Consider the following 17,130-nt stretch of genomic DNA (forward strand, 5'->3'; position numbering starts at 1 on the left):
CATCACAGGAGTGTTCTTTGTGCAAGAGGACGCTGATATTGTTGGAAGGTGCATCACATGTAAGAGATCAGACTGCTTCTTCCCGGCTGAACATCCTGCTTCCCTGAGACTTAAAGCCTCCTCAGCAGCATAGGCAGGTTGGACCGCTCAACAGTTTTCCTGCAGGCCTCTCTGTTCAAGGAAGTTCCTGTGGTTACAAATATTACGATTGACATTAAGGTGTAAAGGCTGCTTGTGTTGAGTTAAAAGTTCAGAACTTGGTCTTTAACTGTGAATATCTAGGTTTTTTGGACTCAGTCCTGTGACTGTAAGTCAGAACTGTTTGAAATATGCAGCCTGTACTGTCCCCATTTTTGTGGATGATGAACCAACTGCAGCTGCAGATCTTTCCAACTCAGGCATTGAAGGCTCATTTATGAACAAACCTTACTGCTTGAGAATAAAATCCCAACATCTGGTGTAACGTTACAGTCTGGCTGTTCTCAGACACTCTTCTCTGCAATATTTTAAAATAGGATTGGTTTTTTTTTTCCTTTATTGCTTGTGGGTAAGATGTTCCAAAACTTTGCATGTGAAAGTAGTCCTAATGGATTTCAAGGGAACGGCATACAGGAATAAGGACTAGTTAAGTTCAGAAGTATGTGCTTTAATCTGCAGAGCAGAGTTTTGTCATACCACTCCTTCTGTCCCTCCCTCAAATTGTTTATGATCAGTTTTAAGTGTTGTGGGTCAAATTGACTTTAATAAGGATGAAATTCATCAGTTCCTCTAAAAGACTGAAGTAGGGACCGGACATTTTGCCTGTAATCTAATCTTTAGTTAGGAAAAATTCCAACTTTCTGTTTGTTTGTGTGAATTTCACCCCTTTCAGACAACATGTGGCTTTTCAATGTTCTTTCCGGAAGTTTTAGTTAACAAATTCTAGTGACATACTATTTGTTCTGAAAACATCCTTGATAAGTATTGGGTTGTTGCCGTTTGTATAACTGCTTTTTCTGCAAACTCTTGCCCTCGATACATGAAGAATAAATATTTCATCAGTTTGCAAGCCAGGAAGTAGACAGTCTACGACTGTCAACCCTTTTACAAGAAAAAAAAAAAGACTAAACAGAACCAACACAAATTGGTAGACAGTGGGCTGCTCTCTAGCAATTTTTGATTTCAGTCAACATTACATCAGAATTAATTAAATGCTGCTAGCTAGATGACTCAGGTTTTGCCAAATACATCTGGTTTTGTGTAGGGAAACGCAGGAGTGTAATGCTGAACCGTGTACCGTCCTTCAGGGTGCCTGTCTGACACATATTTCAGAAGTTACTGAAAGCTCTCTCTCCCTCTCAGAAGGTGCTCAGGATTTCACAGGAATCATTGCTTTTGCTAAAAGATTTATGCAAGTGGTGAGTAATGAGGCTTGCTGCCTAGCATCTTGGTCTTTCACATCTCAAGCAGCTGCCTGAAGCAGCGGCTGTAGAGTGAGTCACACTCTCCTGTTGGGGCCTTGGAGCCAGTCCCTTTTTGGGGGCAAAAGAAGGGACAGAAATTAAAAAATGGTTCTACAGTATAGCAGGAGGCTTGAATTTAAGTCCTTGCTTCAAATCGTCTTTTGTCTGGAAGTTTCTTCCAAAACTTACTAGTATCTCTATTTCAAAGTTTCAGTGTAGTAGCCCATCACATAAAGTCCACTATCCCCAAGCTCTGACTGCTTTTAGCTCGATATGAAGCTTTTACACAGCGATTCCCACCGTGTCAGTCCTCCCTAAGATCTTGACTCTTTCCGCATAACTCCAATGCAGTGCTTATAGCTCTTACTGTGCTCGTGAGGTGTCTCACATTACATTGTTATGTTTCCCTCCTTGCCTGCGTACCCAGTCACACCAGCAAAAAACTTCTGTTACTGACAAAGGAAAAAGGGAGGTCATTGCCTGTATTTATGAGATCTTAGTCAGATAAAGGGAAAAATGCAGAGTGCCTCTGTGAACAGGGCAGGATTAAGCTAGCTACCCAGGTAGCACCAGCACCGAAGGTCTGCAGCGCAGATCTTCATGCGGTGATCTCAGTTTTTTTTACAGCAACCCCGTAAAGCTTCCTCTGCATCCTGTGTGAAAGCTAGTGAAGTTCCCATTGACTTAGCTTCGATGGTTATGGCCACATGTTGCACATTTAGTCTGAAGTGAAATGGCAGTGATGAAGGACCTGCGTCTGCCACTTTTACTCATGCTGCATAATACTACACTCCCTGAGTAAGGCCACCAAAACAAATGCCTCCCAACCACAGAAGGGATGAGTCCAGTGCTTGAATTTACACATACTCTGAAGCAATAGATTTGTGGCAAAGCAGGCATGTGTTCTGGTCATTACGAAGACAAATCGTATATTTAAGAAAGGAGTTATATCTTTCTGTAGCCCTGCTTAGAGTCTTCACTCCTATCCTGTGATTAAAAGTCTCTTTGGTGGAAAATATTAATTTTAAATTGCAGTTAAAAGAAACCTCAATCTGTATTATGAACATTTGACTTACTTTTAAAAAGGAATCACATTTATTAAAATACATGAAAAACTGTAACCCAAGCAGTAAATTCAACTTACAAATGATATGCACTAGTTTCAATAAAACAGCCAACCTGGACAACATTTAATAGTACAGTTAAGTTCCAGATTTTAACTTCAGCAGTGTTCTGGTTACAAAATTATATTGTACAAAGTTTCTTGACTTTATGAAAATAAAAGCGGCCCAGACTAATAATACATGATTTAAAATCTAAAAATCTTGTTAAAAAGTAAGAAAACTTCTTCACTTTGATCACAAGTTTTTTTTACTCTACAGAAACCACATGGCTCTGAGTTTCTGAAACATTATCCGCATGTTTCCTCTCATCCCTCCAAGCCTTTTGCCAGACTTTTTAGTTCTTCTTTTTGTCTGAGAGGTACCTAATCATGTATCTGATGGGGCTTGAAAAAGTTTCAGGTTAGACACATGATTAAGTACTTGTAGCTCCTTGGAGGCCATTGTCAGAAGAAAAGTTTTCCAAGTGTTAACATATAGAATTTCTATTTACAATTAAAAAAAAAAGGTAGAACAACTGTTGCTGAATACTTACGTTTATTTGTAAGAGAATAAAATATTGTATCAGCAAAAAAAAATTTCATTTTTAATGGGTACTTATTTAATAGTTAGTTCTTGCATAGAGCTATAGGGTATTTATTTAATTCCATCCCTCAGCCCCCCAGTCTTGCCAGGTCTAGTTCACTGAAGTTTGTGGGAATTTTGCCGCAGGCTTCAACTGACCTTGGGTGGAGCGTTTTATATTATAGTATCTGTAGAATAAATTGCACTCCAGAAATGCACTAATCAAAATGTGTGCAGTTTTTGTCTTACATACTTGCAACAAAACTGAACTCGATGAACTTCACACACAGAGGTGGTTGAATTTTTGAAACATAAATCTATGTTTTGCTGAGAAACACTGATTTATTAATGCTGAATTCTTTCATAGACCTGTATTGATTTTGGCAAATCTTTCAGCAAAACATTTTTTGCTTGACTCAAAACACATGTTGACCATTTTGCACTGGATTTGACCATTTTGTTTTAGATTTGCTCTTTCATTTTGACTTTGTTTCATGCACCTTTGTTGTTTCTCTTTGGTTATGCCACTTTGGTTTGGCATTACGATTTCATTTTAGCTGGAGGTTGGAAAATTCCAGTTCTGAGACAGCATTTCCATATGTGTTTGTCATGAATGGAGTCCACGTTGTTTTGATTGTTTCAATACAGCCCCATCAGGAGTGTATCTAAGTCAACTGCTGCTTGTGACTGAGGGCCTCTTTCTTTGATGCTTCATCTGTCTAAAGCTCAAAATCAGAGCACACTTTTATAGAAGAAATAGAGGAAGCAGCAACCTTCATAGTATGTAGCAGGACAGACCTTTACAAAATGAAAATGGAGAATAATTGTCTCTCTGCAAAGATCTCCCCTGCTCACCCCAAAACCTCTCCAACACAAACCCTCTGTTTCTTGTCAGTTCAAGTAAGAGTGTTTCGCTAGGACGGGGTGTTTGGTAATGCAAGACAACTTGTAAGCAGTGTTCTTCTATGGAGGACTACAGAGCAGGGAAAGAGAAAAAAGCCCCTTCTTTCAGAGGTCCTACAGCATGAGCCACCATTTTGGCAAGCTAAGGCTCAGAAAACGTCAACTGTGCTCCACTTGTCCGGCAGCAGAAAGGATAAGATTTTTAGGCATAGCTCAAAAGCTGGCAGAAGAAATGTTGTCTTCCCTTTTGCTGCATGTGACTTAGTTTGGAAAACTTTGAATAACTAGGCAGTTCTGTCCTTCTCCACAGCAACCGTTGGTAGCTACATGTCCCAGCTATTTCCTGGATGAGGAAATTATTTCCAGCCTGATGTCAGGGACTGCATTACAGGAGATTTTTGTTCAGGTTGGGAATGACCACAGAATACTGAAGACATTGGGCGTGGTGACACCCAGAGAACAAAATTGTCTATCTGAAGAAAACGAAACACAATAGAGTGCTGAACAAAGTAAAGCCAGTGTCCTCCATCATTTCACAGTCCAGTATAAGAATGGGTAAAATGCCTTTGAGCAGGCAAGCATCTCAAGGTCATGGTACTGACCACAGTGTATTCAAAGCTGTTGGCTCTGCTCATGCTTCCTTTCCCCTCTGTGAAGGTGAAGCTATGCGAAGGGCTTAAGTTGCCTTAGTGAGGCAGCTACCACCAGATAACAATTCTCTAGCTTTTATTATTTTGCTTAGAAGGTAGATCTCTGTACTTCTCTCAGATATGCAGTTTAGCAAGACCTACATACCTGCAGAGATCTCCAGTAATATCTTGGACCGGGTGTAGGAGGAATAAATCCCTGAAGCTCTCTGCTGGGTTTATAGCAACAGGCAAACACCACAGAGGCTGTGCACACTAACAGCTCGCAGCATGTTTCTTGCCCCACTCTGCTTCAGTTGCATGATGAAGGAATTTTGAGAAGTCAGTCAGACCATGCTGAAAATGGCAAGAGGATTTCAATCCACTTCAGACAATCCTGTGCCATAAACCTCACTAGTACCTCACCCTGAGAAGGAGAAGGAGGAGGAGGTGGTTGGGTGCAGCTTAACCTTTTAAATGGTACGTAAAGTATGGACAGAGAACCTGATTTATCAATCTAGCTGATGTATGTGAGGCAACTGTTTGGAGCCTCAGGAGGTGGAGCTTCAGGAGGAGATGTTTCTTTTGCCTGAGGAAGTGAACTTGCATTTATCTGAGTCATTAAAAACTGGGTTCCTTAAGAATAATCCCTAAGTGCAAACATTGTGGACAGAGGAAAAGAAGAAAGAAAAGAGAACACAGTCGAAGGCATTTTTCTTTCATTCCCTCGGATCACTGAATGGATCAGGTAACAAGGATTGGATTAGGAGCAACAAAGTGAAGAAGTAGAAGATCTATCCCTTTAGGTGTTCAACTACAGGAAAGATAAAGTAGTTTTGCTCTTTATTACCTTTGCTCACTGCTGTGGGAACTGGGTACCACTCATGGGACATACGGGTGATTTGCCTCCTTTCACACTAGGTGGGGAGAGCAAAGCAGCAAGATTTTTGCTGTTGGCTCCTGACCCGAGTGACAGTCTTGGCTTTCTTTGTTCTTCAATTGTTTTTTGCAGTCAGGAAGCAAAGATTGTTGCTTTTATTTGGTGCTGGGATACAGATTTCATTAGGAAGAGCTGACTAAAGAGGCTTGCTAATTTTTTTTGTCCTCTTTGGCATTTTTATTATAAATAATGTGGAAGGAAAAATGCTTTTTGCTATTGTTCTTTTGTGGATAGATGGATAGGCTATAATTTGTTCACAGAAATACACTTTCATGTGGATAAATCAGGAGATAACATATCCTTCCCCCTTTAACTGTCTGACTTCAGAAGTTATGAAATAGCAAGTGGTTTTACTTAAGAGTATTTGTGTTCACAGAGCTAATAGAGCTGCTGCCTCTGCTGTTTTGTTAGCTGAAAGAGAAGAACCTTGGGCAATGGTGTGAAGGGGATGCATGACATTTTGTCATGTTTTTAAGTTTTTCCTTACAAATAAGATAGACCAATAGCTTTTAAATTTATTTTTATTAAGAATCACATTCATATTCTCTGATATTGCACATATTTTGTACGTGGAAATGAATACTGCGTTTAGATTTTTAAATTATTTTTCTCATTGCATTTGGCTCATGTTTTGATATCAAAACACAGTGTAGGTAAATGGCAGTGTACACCTGAAGTTATGGAGAAACTCTTATAGCTGCAGTATCGTATTTTGTATCCTCCTTATGCTACCACTCATCTCATAAGTAATGAGCCAAACTCCACATCCCCTGTCCACCTTTCTGCTTCCTGAAATGAGTGAATGAGCGGGTACTGAGGTGGTGTAATAATGAGAGGTTTCTGGCTCAGTCTGTAACCCAGAGCACCAATTTTTATTTTTTTTGATCTGTTCTTACTCTTAGTCTTGTCCAGTTTGGGAAGTTCTGCCAGTAATTTAAACGCCAGGTCGCATAACTCTTAGAGCCAGGGGAACAATCAAGACTGTCCTCTCTGCCAGGGTTGGTAGCAGGGAAGGGAGAGACACATAGAACAAACTTAACAACGCACAAACAGAAACTAACATACAACAACATATAAAAATTAAGCAAAGCAATCTCTCTGCATAGACATCATGCTCTAAATGGGCTGGAAGATGTCAAACCATTAATTTTGACTGTCTCAACATTACTGATGTTTTGGAATAATTTATTTTGGCTGTTATTCACAGAAAGAATTCACTATTTCCAGGTTTTCTTCTGACTTAAAATGATTTTTTGTTGTTTTGGCCGTTGGCAATAACTCAAAACAATTTCTTTTTTTATCTGTAGGGTCTGTGTTCCTTCAGGTTCTTAAGTACATACCTAAATGTAAACACAAAACAATATTTCTGAGTGCAGGGAAATTGCTCAAGTGGTTCAAGTTAGACACATGGTTAAAAATTTTGTGGAACTGGTTATGCTGAAAATGCATATATATATAAATTATCATATATATAATAGATATAATTTTTAAAATAAGCATTTTCTCCTCCAGAAAGTACACTCAGATATCCTGAATGTACAGTGAAAGCATAAAATAAACAGTGAAAAAATATAGTATCTCTGCAAAGTCATAGACTCCATTCAAAATCAACTTCATGCAGGTTGTTCATTATAAAAGGAATCAGTTAAAAAATGACAAGATACTCTTTGATATGAGCAGCTGTTGGTGAGATAATTTGCTTTCTTGTGGCTAATCTGTTCATAAATTTTATTAGGAAAATCTGCCTCATGTCTTGAGTCAGAAGAAGGACAAAAGAGATAGCATATTGCATGCATGATGCAAGGAGTACAGTAATGCAAAACATCTGGGTGGAGAGGACGACAGTTCAAACTGATGTTCAGTCCATTAAAAAAGCAACCTTCTCTTTGTTTTTTTTCTTTCCCACAGAAAAAAAAAATAGCATTGATAGATTTCTCTTTGAAGAAGCATCTTTTTTCGGTCCACTCAAATAAGTTTGCAAACCTGAATGATCCGTATGAAAAATCTTATGTATCATATTTATGACAGAGCAGTTTTAGAGGCCCTGTAGTTGATTTTAACCATAAGTACTCTTTGCACACTGGTAATCCCATGGCAGTTTCCACAAGAGAAAACTTGACTGTTTATTGATAAACTCTTAAAAGATATGTGCTTTTCTTACACCAATATATGAATTTAATATTTATTTATTCACTTATTAATATAAGTGAATCAAATACACTTGGTGTTTTTTCAGGTTTACTTCATAAATGTGTACCTATTTTATCAAGTAATTAGCAGATAATGAGTCATGAACAACAAATAACTACATCTGAGGCATAAATATGTGAACTTTTGTGACTTCCAAACATTTCTTGGAAATCGGGAAGCTACATAAATGATTGTGATTAAGTATACACAATTTCTCAGTGGTGATGAAATAAAGTTACCTTTTTTTTTCCACAAGTTTTAAAATCTATTCTCATGCCCTCATTTTTGTCTAGCTTTGTTAGTGGGTATTATGTTTTCATATTCTTTCAAACAGTGATCTTGATAGTCACTTAAAATATGGTGATTGGGGTCTGAATGAGCACTTGATGTTGGCTGCAAAACAAATTCAATCTGCATTAAGGAAACTCACTCTCTGGTTAGAGGGGAGAATATGAGATTATACTGTCTCCTTTTCATTTTGCCATAAAAAAGAGCTGTTAAGGCAAATTGGCAGATTCTTTGGTAGAAATTTAACAATTACCAACTACCAGTCAGGAGGACAGTGCTAACTTACTTGTGTGCACTCTTCACTCCCTAGTTGTGAAGTAAAACTCCATGGTTTAAACCATCCTCATGCAAGCAGGGAGGGAAAAAAACTGTAAAAATTTGTTGATTCTTGATTGTGTGAACACCATCTCACACTTGGACCACATAGGCATTGAAAAGAGAAATAAACATCCACTTTAGGTTGTAGAACCCCAAAACACAAAAATTACTTGTGTTAAGGCTGTGCTTTGCGTAGTGAGATTTCAAGAACTTTACTTCTTCTTGCTCAACAGAATGTTTTAACCTACAAAGAAAGAGCATATAAGTAGCTAAGTCTTCTTTGTAAAACCACTAAAAGATTTGGTAGGGAAAAGAATCCATTCCTTCTTCTGCTGGCAAAGAACACCACCACTTCTAAACACAGCGACGTCATATTTTCTTACCGTCACAATTTCCTTTTCACTTTCACTTCTTGTTCAAGAAAGCTGAAATATCAGCTCTTTATCCACATTTTCCTACTCTGTAAATCTACCCGTTCTTCTAGAAATCTTAATCAGCCGTCATCTGGCAAGCCTAGCTACTTTAGAGTAAATCAAATAGCTCTCTTGCAAAGGTGGCATTTTCAAAGCTTAGTGTGTGAAACTAAACAAATATTTGTGTGACCCTAACTTACACATGCGGAATTCATATCTACAAATATCAAAGGGGTACCTAATTAGACATGGGTGTGTGAAAAGAACTGATTTGTGCATACATACTGCATATGCTTGAGTATAAACTGTCATTGCACAAATATGTGACTAAGTTGAGTCTTTCTAAATTTTTCATTTATTTTCTTCCTCTTCTTTGCTCATACTATTAGCTCCTGCAAGTCCTGAGTCAGTCAGAGGCTGCACCATCATCTAGATCATCTTCATCTCCATATGCCAGGCAGTAAAAATGCAATCTCAGAACTCACTTTTTCACCTGATAACTGTATTCATACCTTACATTGAGTAAAGTTTCTTGATCTCTTTTATTAACTCACAGCTGTAATAATGAGCCTTTGGCTTCAATATTTCCTTGTAAGGTACTGTAGCTGTTTTGATTTCTGCATGATAGGGGAATAGACTTCTTTGCTCTATTAGAAGTTGAGCAATATTTTCTTTTGCAAGAAGCTATATGTGTAGTTGTGTCTGTCTGGTAAGCAGTTAGTCCTCATATACACAATCCATTTAATGCATTCTTCATATGCTTAGTGTGATTTAAAGGACCATATTTTGCTCTTAACTGGCATCCATGTAAGGCTGTTGACTCTCAGTCACTCAGCAATTAACAGCACTGATTTAAGACATTCACATCTTCTACCTCTGCTGCCATTGCCCTTCTGAAGATTACCGACCTGGAAGAATTGGCAGAAGGGGAGACATTTCCACCCTGGGATTTTCCCAAGTAAATCCTGTTTTTTCAGCACAAACTCACCTTCTTCAGGAATTTAAAATCTGACACCAGACTTTGCAGTGTCATCGTTGTTGGCACATATTTCCTCATCAGATAGGATGGATATCTGTGGCAGAAGGAGTGGACAAGGAATAAGGCAGGAAGATTCTTTAAAACATCACAATTTGGTTTACTGGATGAATCTAGGATAGCTACCCCCTTACTCCTCCCATCATTCAGAGGGTTCAACACTCTGCCTTTTCATGTTCAGCACTCACATAGAAGAACTTTTTTGTGTGAAGGAGTTTCAGATGTATATCTTTGAAGTGTTTTCCAAAGATCAACATCATTAGAGTATTAAGTTTATGATCTTATGGTTTACTGTTCTCACCTTTCCCCATAATAAATTTCTCTCAGTATAATTTAAATGCAGGGCAGCAGCTCTTGCGGCATTATAAAACAGTACTTTTTGATGGCATGTTTGTTCCTGTTGCTTAAGCATGCTCTCACTCCTGTGAGGGTTGCTTTTCACAATTTGTAATTATGTGCTGAAAATAATCTAAAGTGGTATTTCACTCCCTTTATACATTTGAGTTGTATGCAACAGTAAGCTTTGAAGAAAACCCACAGGTCTGCAGTGCCACTCATTCATGACATCATGAAATAAACTTTTATATTCCCTTATTGGTACTTAGCTGTTTGATGGGTATTTGTATAATATGAGGACTTCTAGGGGTAATTATATAAACGATGAATACGAATAATATTGCTACTCTTCTCATTTCATCTGACTTCATTAGATGTTCTACAGCTTTATAATGAGGTATTTTATGTCATTGTAAGCTTTGACCTTTATACTTATTTCTCAGAGTAGCATTTACTTTTTGTTGGGATCATTCAAACTGAATTAAAATAACATTTGTTGGTGTTCTGACTGAATGTTCTGACTTAACATTTTTTTTCTTTTTTAAGGTAAGAAAATCATATCAGAGCCTACAACTGTTAAGCTGATTACATCTCTGAAAACTGACAGTGTGAAATCGTCATCTGCTAAAGTTACTCTTAAACCTCCTGTTTTTGAGACTTCGATTACTAAAGTGGCTGTCACCAAAACAGAGGTCCCTGCTTTGGAGAAAACAACCCTAGAGACTGAAGAAGGTACAGAAATGACTACTGACATAGCTGAGGAAAAAAGGGAAATGGAGGTGCTTATGGAGAACATTCAGTTAAGCACCCTTCTACCTCAGACTGTCACAGATGGCGAAATAAGCACTTATGATACACTGGGAAGGACTGAATATGATGTTTCACCTAGGCTAACAGAGAGCACATCTGCAGCTTTGGAACTGGAGCACACTTACTCTGAAGCAGAATTGCCCGAGGAACAAGGTAGGTCTGAAAGCATTGAGGACGCTTTCTTGACCTCTATAATTTTTCAGGATAGCACAGCTGTAGCTAAGAGTTCCACTGATTCGTGGGAAGATACTGAAACAGGAGATACACAAAAACATGATGCTGATAACCAGACTGAACCAATAGAAGTGGGTCCTATGATGACAGCTACAGATAGCTTGTTACCAGCTTCTCGGAGAGAGTTTCCCAGGACAGGGACTTCAGTTTCACAAACAAAAGAGAATATGTATCTTGGTGCCCACTCAACAAAAGAACCCACAAAAAAGTCAATGGAGGTGAAATCTGACAAGAAACTTACAACTGTTGTAAACCGTAAAGCTTTGTTCACTGATCAGTATGATCTTACTACAGAGGGGGAGGGCAGAGAAAGCATGTACACTGTTACGCCTGATAGCGTTTCTGGCATGGCTACTGATAGTGTCCTGGAATCAGATGTGCCTGCTGCATCAGAGACACTCGTAGACGAGCATGCAGTAACCACTGGACAATTTCCTACAGCAGATGAGTCAACTCCATTCATTAAATTTAGTTCTGCAACGTTTGATAATGAGGCGTCAGCTGAAGGAAGCAGAGAGGACCTGAGAGATGTGCAGCCTACCATGTCATCTGGAATACCTGTATCCTTTTCTGTATCAACTGTTAATCAAACAGAATCTGAGGCCATCACTCTCTCAGGAAGTACTGTTTCCCCACAAAACTTTGGACAAGGCACCACATCTGTTACCCACTTATCTCAGCAAACGGAAGGATCAGCCGTTTTAGAAGAGCAGGAAAAAGCAAAGGAGCCTGAAACGAGAACAATGGATGTTAAGATCCCTCATGCCACAACCATCATTCCTACTAGTGTTACAGCAGAATCTGAGCGACGTTCTGCAAGTGAGAAGTTCACACAGGCTCCTCCAGCTTCTGGCATGTGGCTGCCAACAGATAAAGATCAGGAGTATATGACAGAAGAGTCATCTCATACTAAAAGAATACATGAGTTAGATACAGAAGATGGTATCTCTGGGATGGAGCCTACATCATCTCCAGGGCAAATTACAGAATATACAAAGCATCCAGGAGCTCCGATTTCAGTAGTTACAGATGAAACTGAGACAAGCATGAAGCCAGCAGAAACGAAAAGTGATGAAGAAGCTGTATCAGCTGATTTTGATCAGAGTAGAGATACTACGGATGTCTCCCACACAAGCAGCTCTTTGGATTTGGAAATGATCACAGTATCCAAAATACCAGTGGATGAAAGTAGTGCAACAATAAAGTCTTTTAGCTCCTCAAGTGTTACTGTATTGCCAACTGCTATGCCCACAGTCATGGAGGTAACTGAACATGACGGAGATGAAACATCAGGGTATGTTTTAAAAGCATCCATTCCTACCCCAGAAGTTGAACAAAGAGAGGCTACTGAGACATTGGTAGCAAAGCCTACTGAAGAAGTTTCTACTGAAATGGAGGCCTCAAAATACACAGTGACAGAGGAAGGCCAGACAAGCATTGCGACATCAACTGAGGAGGAGTCAGTGGCAACACTTCAAGAGAGAAAAGGAACACCATTAGCTGGCTTTGGAGGGACAAATGAATCTATTATATTTACAGATGTAACAAAGGTAGATACTACAGTTCCACAGAAAGAGCATGATGCTTCCCTAGTTCCAGTTATTGTAGTGAGTGAGGTCACTAGAGATACGCCAGTTACTGATCCTTTTGATGGTATCTTTCATACAGAAGCAACAGGAACAACTGCAGAAGGTAGCGAGGTGTTCCCAGAGGAACTCTCCACGAAAGATCAAGATAAGGAAACAGATACTGCCACAGAGTCTACCTTATCTGTTACATCTGTCCAAATACATGAACAAAAGACAGCACCAGGATCTGAATCATCTCAAACAGCTATTCAGGAAAAACAGGATGAGACAGGTTCAGCTTATGATGAGACATATCCAGCAACAGAATTATCAGTGCCTGCAGTGAAGCTCACAGATTATGGAAGCATTCTGGGACCTGATGAAACTAGCACCAGGACATTGCACCTAACAGTGACTCCAGAAGTCGAAACTGCTACTGATCAAGAAGAGAAGGTCACTGAAGTGATGCCTATAACAGCGGGTACCCAAGCAAAGACATATGAAAGCAGAGGAACCCCTGCCAGGGAAGAAGCCAGTGAGGTAGTGAGCTGGGAATCTGTGTTGCCCCCCTATATGATGCCGACAGGTCATTCTACGGTGGAAAGCATTACTCATCTGACTTTGGGAGCTTCTCCAAGCCAGACTCTGGAAGGCTCAGGAATATCAGAAGAACATGAAGAAATCAAACCAGCTGTATTTTCAGCTAATGCAACAGATAAGGCAACAATTCTCAGCGATGTAACAACACCTTCCATTAGTGTTGTAGACAAAATTCAGCCTACATCAGCATCCAAACCTATTGTTACTCAAAAGTCACCACATATCATTCCTGAGGAAGAAGAGGAGGTAACAAGCAATGACATCATCATAATTGATGAATCTATTTCTCCCAGTAAAGCCACTGCTGATGATGATCTGACAGGAAAGATGTTAGAACCAGAAATCGATAAGGAATATTTCACGGCATCAACTGCTACTGCAGTTGCACGACCTACTGCACCACCCAAAGCGAAGGAGGCCACAGAGGCTTTACAACCTCAAGAGGTGTCTCCTTCTACTTCACACCCTGATAGTGGAAATGACATAAGATTGTATGTTATTCAAATCACAGGCAATGATACAGGTAAGATTTTGCCTTTTAGACCTGCAGTCCATCAGAATGGACAGTTTATCATAGCAAATTGGTGTACTTTAGAATATACTGGAGATGTTTCTTGGATCACTGAAGGATGCAAAGTACAAGTTTTATCTAGACAGCAACTTACTAAATATTGGTAGGTCTATTTTTCTATCCATTAAAAAAAAACTCAGAAATGTGTTATATATATATGGTTTGGGGTAAGATTAATTTCTATGTAAGAATGAATACGAAACTGTTTTATTTCTTCTTAAAAGTCATGATGGCTGTAGTCCAGTTTTCTTTTTTAATGTTGTCAAGTCACTGATTTAACTTCAGCTATCTGTGAAACAAGCATTTTAATTTCACAGCTTCCATTCCATGCATTACTAGTCCTAAACAAAGCACTAGATTATTTTAACATTCCATTAGTCTGTAGCTATTAACAATGCCATGTACAGTGTAGTCAGCTAAAAAAGGTTGAGGCACTCTACTGTGTCCACAAGTGGACCTCCTGTGATTTGGGGGAAGGGTTTTTGCACATTTTCATAGCATATCATAATATTCTCTTAGTCCATTTTACAGAACCTGTGATGCAAATTGACATAATTTTTAGTTTTGTTGCATTTTTTAGCTAATGGCACTGTACATGTGTATATAGCTTCAATTCCATGGGTATCCAGAACAGAAACTCCTGAAGTAGCAATGAACTACTGAATGTTGAGTTTTATGATGAATATATCTCCATAATGCAAGAGCTGAAGGCTATGCAATTCTACATTAAAGAAGCCTGTCAACTGACTACTATTTAAGATGTTTTGGTAAAATCTTGGTTTTTAAAATGAAATGTAAAAGAACTGACAAAAAGGATAAAGCTCAAAATATCTGTTATGTTCAATGTTGCATTCTGTTTAATTATTTTACAGTTATTTTATAATTTTTTTTTTTGAAGGAACACACTGAAAATTCATTTTATGTCTTATATACCTTAACTATATGCAATGCTTTTGAATGGTTATATAAGAAACTGTTTTCTCATTGATTCTTAGCCATAACATCCATATATTTGAAGAACTTATCCAACAGAATTCAAAATTTATGGAAGTCTTTTGGTTGGTTTTGTCAGGTTTGTACTTGGTAGAGTTTCACTGAAAAATCAAAAGGCAGAAGTATTTTCCTTGAGATATGCCATATCATTATTGGACTTTTCATATAGTAGATTTTGTATTTTTATTCACTTTATGCTTATTTTCCTACTTTATATTTACAAGATGTAAAACTGAACAAGTCATATCAGTGGTAGCTTAACCTTCTATTTTGGAAAATAATAGTTCTGTTACTTTAACATTGAAACACTACTTTTTTCTGTGGTATATTATAATTTTTTTGTCTAAAGCTTTAGATGTTGCCAGTGTCTTGGAAGTCTCAATTAAATGAGACATATCCGGTAAGTCAGAACAGAAGGGTAATTTCTGAAGACTAGACTTATGCCACATATTAAATACTTTTGTACCTGTGAAAATTTGGTTAATTGGGCTTAATAATTAATAGTTGGACTGTGTAATAGTGAACTAGTTTTCCCTGTTACATTGTTGAGTTACACTACAGTTTATTGCATATGGGAGAGTGGGCTGTGCTGGGCAGCTGCATGTTCCAGGCGAACGGAAAGAAGTAGGATGGTTTGGGAGGGTGTGGAAACTTGGTGTTTTCTTCAGACAGTGAACAAAGTACCTGATTCAGGATTTATTTGCATATACATCAAGGAGAGTCTTATTTTACACTTTTTTCCAGAATGGTGTGGGTACTGTGATTCATTAAGTCAGGAATTAGTTCAAGCTGTATTATCTAAAGGACAGTGGATCAATGCATAGCTGCTCTTCATGGCTACTCTTGCTTTCACTTGGGTGATCAGGTCCTTAGGACAGAATTTCTTCTGGATTTGTCTTCTTCATCTTTACAAACTTTCTAAAGCTGTGCATGTGTTTTCCAGGTATAGATGTGCATATGTGTGAGAGTATTTAGAAGCAGAGTTAAAATCCTTAAAATTCTGCCTTTAGGAATGATTTAGTCTGTCAGCATAGAAAAATATTTCTTTTTCTTGAAATGTTATTAAATTCTCTATATGGCAGTATCTGTATTCTCTTTAAAAAGAAAGGGATTTATCATGTATCTACTGCAAGGTCCAAAAGGAGTTTTCTTTATTTTTCTGTTTTCAGAATCTGTCAGTGGATATTCCTCCATTTAGAGGAATTTTCTCCACAGAGAAAAGGCGCTCTATATCTACTTACCACAAGTTAAGTTAGAGCTGCTGAAGATTTATTCTGGGTATTCGGATTAGTGTTTTTTCTTTTTTCAGAGGTGAAAGACTGCATCTGAAAAATCCTCTCAAGCCCAGTTTTGCTTCATTGTTCCTCAGTCCATAAACTTTTCTTTGTGCTGAAGAAAATGTACATAGGAGGTGCTGAAGAGGAATGAATTTGGCAAATATTACTAACGTATGCCTTTCACTAGGACATAGTTCAACTTCTTATTCTATCACTCTTTGTTTGAAAATTGATCCACAGTCATACAGTCGTACATAAACTGTACCTTTGGCTTTTTGTTCTCAGCTAAATGGGAACAAGAAATGCAGTTTTCATCATTACATCTCTCTGATAAAACAAAGGCTTTTCCTCCTTTGCTTTGGCAAGTTTTCAAGGTAATATAGCTTAGCATTCTTAAATAGAATAATCAGTGAGCATTATAAGCAAAGGTCTTCATGATTTTCAAGTCAAGAGTCCAAAAGTGCCTCCTAAGAAATGACAACTTGCTTACCAAAGCCCTTCAAATAATAGCTGTTTCAAATAGGAATAATAATGAGAGGTTTGCTGTATAAAAGGTATTGTGTATAACTGAATATAATATTTTCCTTTTTGTGTATCCACAAGTGTTGGAAAGATTTATGAGATTAATTTTTTTTCATCTTTCTTCACCTCCTTATTATTCAGCCTTTGCCAGAAGCAACAGTTTAATAGTGAAGCAGGGCTCAGCAGAAATATGGTACCATGTTTTTTTTCTATCAGCTGTATCATTTAATTACAGTAAAAACTTGCTATTATACTAACACAGCTGAATATTACTCTCTGCAGCTCCATTTACCATCTGCGTAGCGTAGGCATAATAATCTTTAAGTGCTCCATGGAGGTGCTATTAGGCTTTGTTAGTTATGAGCATGTGGAAGTGAA

At 38.2% G+C, this 17,130-nt stretch overlaps 1 protein-coding gene across 2 annotated transcripts in view; it reads left to right on the top strand.

Moving 5' to 3' along the window:
* Positions 1-17,130, top strand: part of VCAN (versican) — a 112,611-nt gene that overhangs the window by 43,261 nt on the left and 52,220 nt on the right. Inside the window, exon 7 of one of the 2 annotated variants that reach the window (XM_082337140.1) lies at positions 10,724-13,912. In XM_082337140.1, coding sequence (XP_082193266.1) covers positions 10,724-13,912 — 3,189 coding nt within the window. The remainder of the gene's footprint in view (positions 1-10,723; positions 13,913-17,130) is intronic. The other variant, XM_082337141.1, reaches the window with a different exon arrangement.

The sequence above is a fragment of the Platalea leucorodia genome, assembly GCF_965183815.1.
Source record: "Platalea leucorodia genome assembly, chromosome: Z".
NCBI lineage: Eukaryota > Metazoa > Chordata > Aves > Pelecaniformes > Threskiornithidae > Platalea > Platalea leucorodia.